At 43.5% G+C, this 6140-nt stretch overlaps 1 protein-coding gene across 2 annotated transcripts in view; it reads left to right on the plus strand.

The window, feature by feature from the left end:
• The window catches only part of LOC106564312 (autism susceptibility gene 2 protein homolog), a 29415-nt gene extending 23871 nt beyond the window's left edge, over window positions 1-5544 (plus strand). For both annotated transcript variants that reach the window (XM_014130356.3, XM_014130363.3), the window contains exons 10-19: window positions 998-1048; window positions 1283-1387; window positions 1500-1568; window positions 1685-1714; window positions 1818-1889; window positions 2173-2308; window positions 2696-2767; window positions 2982-3065; window positions 3168-3399; window positions 3490-5544. In XM_014130356.3, coding sequence (XP_013985831.3) covers window positions 998-1048; window positions 1283-1387; window positions 1500-1568; window positions 1685-1714; window positions 1818-1889; window positions 2173-2308; window positions 2696-2767; window positions 2982-3065; window positions 3168-3399; window positions 3490-4513 — 1875 coding nt within the window. In that variant the 3' untranslated portion in view covers window positions 4514-5544. The remainder of the gene's footprint in view (window positions 1-997; window positions 1049-1282; window positions 1388-1499; window positions 1569-1684; window positions 1715-1817; window positions 1890-2172; window positions 2309-2695; window positions 2768-2981; window positions 3066-3167; window positions 3400-3489) is intronic.
• Window positions 5545-6140: the final 596 nt, after the last annotated feature.

Below are 6140 nucleotides of genomic sequence, written 5' to 3' on the forward strand. Positions count from 1 at the left end.
CATACCGAACCCCTTCCTTGAGATGACGTAGAGGAACCTTCTCAAGGTGCTTCTACATCACCATTTGAATGCTAGAGTTGAACCTCTAGGGGAAAAAATAGCTAGATTTACTACTAAAAGATATAACTTTTGCAACGAACTGTCAAAATGAAGACCAGAATTGACGTGTTTCACTATAACTAAGCCTAAAACATCTGGTATGGTTTTTCACAATGTTTTACTCTTTAATGTTATCAAAACCCACATTCATTGTGTGGAACATTTTAGGTCACCCAGAAACGAGAGAGAGAGATAACGCTGTGCTTTGTTTTTGCTTTTTTTTCCAACTCAATCTCCTTAATAGTGTAGCCTCAGGCTCAGCAGCCGCCTCCTTTACTCTGGGGGAAACCTTGTGTTAGTTTCACATCTCAAATATCAAACTCTTTATTACAGTATCTCAACAAAACAGAAATATCAGATACAGTCCCTGAGAGACACATTTTAGCTTTCAGCCGTTTTAAACTTTTTTCCACCCACCAGGGAACATTTTGAAATATTTCATCATACTGGAAAAAAATGTATGAGCCCTGAAATGGCTGGCTGTTCCACTGACAGCTCAGTAAAGCCAGTGGAAATGGATCTCATGGCTGTTTTGACACACTCAAAGCCCTGCTGTCAGGATAAAGGACTGTGCCGCAGCAGAAGGAATGAGGTCATTATAGTGCTTTTGATCGTGGGTAATTGCTCATGGACGCTTTTGCCAGCATTGGCAGGGCTTCAGTTGGGTTTAAGCAGCCGAGATATGGAAACTCTGAACATAGCCATCCGAAGTGTGTACATGCATCTGTTAAACAGTCAATGAGCAGGTTTAGCTGCATAGACGTCAGCACTAGGTCAGGACTTGAAGATGACAAAATGCTCAAAACAATCATTTGTAGCGTTTTTACATCAATGTTTCTTCTTTGTCTAATATTGTCTAATATTGTTAATGTTACTTACAAAAAATGTTGTATTTCAGTTGGAAAAGTACCCAGCTAAACTGGAAAACCCCTACATAAGACATAAAAATGTAAGTGAAAGTACTGCTTTCAGAAAGATTGGGATATGTTCCTTTGGATTACCTTTCAAATGAATAATTTTGTATTATAATATGATTCTCAATGAATTCAGTTATTTTATGTTTTACTCCATACTACCTCAGCAGTACAGTCACAGATCTACTCTGAGCGTACAAAGTTATTTTGTTTACCCTAAAGTCATACTTCATGTATTCTTACCTTAACCTATGTGTGGTCTTGCCCAGTTCTTCCCCTCCTACCCCCCAGAGATGCCTGGCATGCCAGCCCTGCACCCCCACTCAGGACCCCCAGGGCCCTTTAGCTCTCTGCAAGGAGCCTTCCAGCCCAAGGTCCATAATACATCACTGACTCCCTCTGTCTGTCTCTCTTTCATTACCCAGTGTTAACCACCCCACACATGCTGTTCTCAATCTAAACCCGTGACTTCCTATCTCTCCCTAGTCTAATCCTATGGATGTGGCGACACGGCCAGGAGAAGTCCCTCACAATCTCCTACCAAAGGGACTACGGGTAGGCCTCTGTTCTCTGTACAATAACAGTGTATCCATTAAAGTGTGCACAAAATACCGTAGTGTATGTTCAGATATTAATCCTCTGTTCTTCTTCTGGTCTCGCTCTGTTCACAGATAACTGATCCATTCAGATCATCAGCTAGGGTAAGAATATGCCATTCGCCAGCCTTATGTAAGCTTGTCGACAGAATTCTAGCCCTCAGGTTTAAGACTAATCAAATTATTTTCCTTCTATATATTCTTGCAGAAGGCTGGCAAATGGTGTGCAATGCATGCCCAGATCGCCTGGCAGATTCATCACCACCAGCAGAGGATGAAGGTACTTAAGATGTGTTCATTTATTTCACTCAATGGAGCGAAAGTTTCAAATAGCGATACAAATCAAATCCAAATCAAACTTTATTTGTCACATGCGCCCGGATGCAACAAGTGTAGACCTTGCCGTGAAATTCTTACTTACAATAATCAGTGAAGTTATGCTTTCTGTATCCTCCTCGGTCTCAGCAACTCACCTCTCAATCTCTACTGAGCTTTTAATCTTCTCTCTCTCGCTCCCTCTGTCAATCTTTCTTCTCCCCATTTTATCTGTCTATCTTTAACAGCACATGCGCTTTGATCCACATAAGCTGAATATGAGCGGGGTGAAGCTGGACCTGTTTAGTCGGCCAGCTGCTCCGGGTCTTCCTCCTGGACTGTCCTATGGCCATGACCTGGCCCGACCTCTCCTGTCCTCCTCAGGTTAGCCAGCCCATTCCATTTTCATATTCATTATTGTGGATGTTAAATGAGGATCTACGTGCAGTTATGATAATATTCTACGGCCTTGGGAGCAACTGTGTTGGTCGCTTACTGTAGAGATGACATGTTTACGTTATATCCCTTTATGTCAATGTGAGTGTGGTTGATTCGTAGAAAAAGAAATTGGCGTGCAACTCAAGTCTATAGACTAACAGAAAGTCTTCGGTGCTGAGTAAAAAAAATGCATAGTGAAAAGAAGGAAAACGCCTTTTTTTGGCAGTTTTACTGTATTTTAGCAGCAGCAGAGGTCAACAAACAGACACGTTTTGGCAACAACCTTCGTCAGTGTGGTTGATTCGCTCACTACTGTACCTTCACCCCCTACAGGTCATTTGTCTGCATCACCATTCAGCGCCGCCACTCATCACGTCCACTATTTACCTGCTAGCCACCTCACTGGTAAGTGCCATAGGCTGCTGGTGCAACGTCTAAATAATGATGTTTAAAGTCCAAGACAATTAAGCAATAAGGCACAAGAGGCAGTGCTGTATTATGAATACAGCCACAGGTAAACGGCATTGTTCGGCCCGACGCGATAGCATCAGCATCCAGGATCCAAACAACCAGTTTTAGAATAGACATTAAGAGGTGCTGTTCTTGTGATGTTCCTCAGATCCATTTGGACGAGCCAGTCACTATGGAAACCTTGGACAACTGGCAACTAATGCATTTGGCGGCCTGGGTGCCTCTTCTATTGGTAGGTTTTCGCTCTCAAATAATTGACCTCAACCAAAGACAATCTACTGTTTCAACTAAATTGGTAAATTGATTGAAAATACATCAACCCTTCCTCTCTCAGGCCCAGGCAGCATGTTTGGTGGAAGGCAGAGCCATGGGTTGTCAGGTTTTGTAAACCCCCCTCAGGAAGCCTGTAACCGCCTGCACCGAACGCCCCCCTCCTTCCCCACACCTCCAGCACTGTCCAGGCCTGCTGATGTGGACCGCAAGCCCGCGGTCCATAGCAGCGAGAGGGAAAGGGAAGCTAAGAAAAGGGATCACTCTGCTACCAAGGAGGAGTCGGAGAGAGACGGGTCAGTGACAGCCTTAGTGTGGAAATGGCGTTTCCTATCGATAAAGGCCTTCAAAAGTTGTGATATAATAATATTCTGTCCTCTCTATAGGAATACTCTGGAAAGAAGCCATCAGTCCACCCACACATCCTCAGGCTTTCAGATTAGTAACCTGATTGGCAGCAGCAGCCCAGGGAGGAAGAGGAGCAGCCCAGATCAGGGACCCCAGGCTGAGAGGGAGGGCACCTCTCTTGGGAGAGTCCAGGTGAAGCAGAGCTCCTCTCCAGCGCTGGAGGTGCAGGATAGAGGATGCTCAACCCCATACACCACAGTGAAGAACCACCAATCTAGCGAGAACACACAAACTCTGAAGGGACCTTTAAACATAAAGCAGGAGCGCAGAGATGAGCCAGAGGTAATGGCTGGGCCCCCGGAGTGTACCCTCGTACTCCCACCAGGCCACTCTCAGGCTCCATACCCCTCATCAAGGCGCAACCACTTCCCCACCGCAGGCATGCTTCAGAGCAGTCATCTACCTCACTCTCTACCCCTCTCCATGAGCCCCGTGCACCCAGTGAGTAGCCTCAGTGCAATGGAGCGAGCCCGTATCCAGCCCTTCATGGGGGTCAGTACACTAGCTGCAGGTCGAAACCACCGTGTGTCCCCTCACCTCTCAGGCCACTGGGACCCACTTCGAGACTCCTACAGAGGGCTGTACCTGCAGAGCCAGCAGGTACATTTGACCTATGACCCTGAGAGAGGCCACAGACAGCGGGAGCAACACCCCCAGCCACAGCAGTACTTACAGGACAGGCACCGGCAGGCAGAGGAGAGGGCAAGGCTGCACCAGCTCCAGGGCTCTCCCATGGAGGGCCACCTAGCCCACACACCCACTTTTGTGTCCTCTCTGGGTGGGGTGATGTACCCTAGGCTCAGCCCCTCAGCTCCACACAGTGGCCATCTGAACAGGACTCCTCAGACTGTCACTCTTAGTGCCCCACCCCCTCTGGTGCCCACCACCACAACCCCTGGCAGACCTGCCACTCCTCGAAAGACCACGCCCACCAGTGCCCCACCCTCTGGGGACCCCACCCCATCCTGCAAAGCCAAAGAGGTAGAGGTGGAGGCACAGTAGCATGGAAGTCTCTTAGAAATAAGCGACAAGACTGGGATCCTTTTAAATACACATTACACACTCAACTTGATGAAATGTCTCGCTTTTTAAAATGAAAAAGCTCTAAGTCAAAATTGTGTATTGTAGAGTATTTGTTAATAAATCAGAAGTTTAAGTAGTGAGTCTGCATAGAAACTGTTGAATAAGTTGAATAACTGATGTTGGATAATGTTATTTGATAGTAATATATGATGTTTTTTATGTTTGTAAGATTTCCGTGTACAGACGTAGATTTTATGAATTTGTATATTTTGTATGTTTTTTGTGTAATGCATTACATTGTTCTTTATTACACATTTATCAACAGGTAAAACAGAAAATAGACGTTCTCCTTTTGATTGTTCGTTTTAGATGTAACCATGTTTCCTACCTGAAAATGTTATTGACTTTTACCTTCTGTAAATATTCACATAACCTGTCATTTGTTTCTATAAAGAATGTCTATTTAATCAAAAAAGTAATTACTTGATAATTCATTATTATTTTCACTTGCATCAGCAGTGCTCCCTCTTGTGGCAGACTTGGTACAAAATGCAGAATGCTGTCCACTTGGAATTGATGGCACAGGGTTCAATAGTTCAACTAAATGCTGAATCTAAGCAAGGATTTGATTTAATTCCTTTTAGATTATCAAGTGGCAAAGGTCATCAGATTTGTGTAGCTTTCAGTAAACAAATAGCCTATATGACCATAAAGCTACCTTTTATGAAATCCTCATGTATCAGACAAGCACATACAACCAGTGCACCAAAGAGGAGAGTTTATTTATCAAATTCCATTGTCTGAGGAAAAGACAGCAGCAGGTTCATGTTTATTTGTTTGTTGTGGATATTTTTGGCTTCATTTGCTCCAAGCCTTACAGTGTGCCTTTCAACTAATCTATTTGTGTTTAAAAGTAATACATAGTAATTGAAAGTATATGTACAGTATATGTTGCCAGATGTAACATGTTTATGTATTTTACATTTTCAAATAAAATCTAAGTAAAACGGGTTAGGGTTAAAAGTAAAATGTTCCTCAATAAAGCAGAAATTATTAGCCTACAAATAAGTATTCACACCCTTGGACTTAAAAATAAATACATTATTCCCCTTGGACCATCAGGGTGGCACTAGTAAAAATGGCACGGAGTCCGAATTTAGAATAATCTTCAGTCACATCCACATTCATGTTTTATTTTTTTGAAATTAAAAAAGAGCATTCCATTTCATTCCTGCTCAAGTTAAGGAATGCTGATTCAATCTATAATGAATGATGTAATGTTAATTTATCATAATTGTTATAGTTTTTAATAGTATCATCATCATAGCATGTGCTATGTGTATGTGACTTGTACCCACTGAGGTAGCGCGTACCTCATTATTTTCCATGGACGTCATCTGCTAAACCGGAAGTCTTTGTGCGTAACAAAATCTAGCTAATGGTTTGGTGCCATAGAGATAGATAGACTCGTCTGTTTATCGGTGCCATTTCCACGTCTGTGACAGCATGGGCAGCGCCATTGAGCTATCTCCATTTTGAAGTAGACCATGTTCTTCACGATTGGCTGATCTCTCCCGATGACCCGATTGGACATGACTCTAACAGG

Source organism: Salmo salar, chromosome 01 (genome assembly GCF_965601325.2).
Source record: "Salmo salar chromosome 01, fSalSal1, whole genome shotgun sequence".
Classification (NCBI taxonomy): domain Eukaryota; kingdom Metazoa; phylum Chordata; class Actinopteri; order Salmoniformes; family Salmonidae; genus Salmo; species Salmo salar.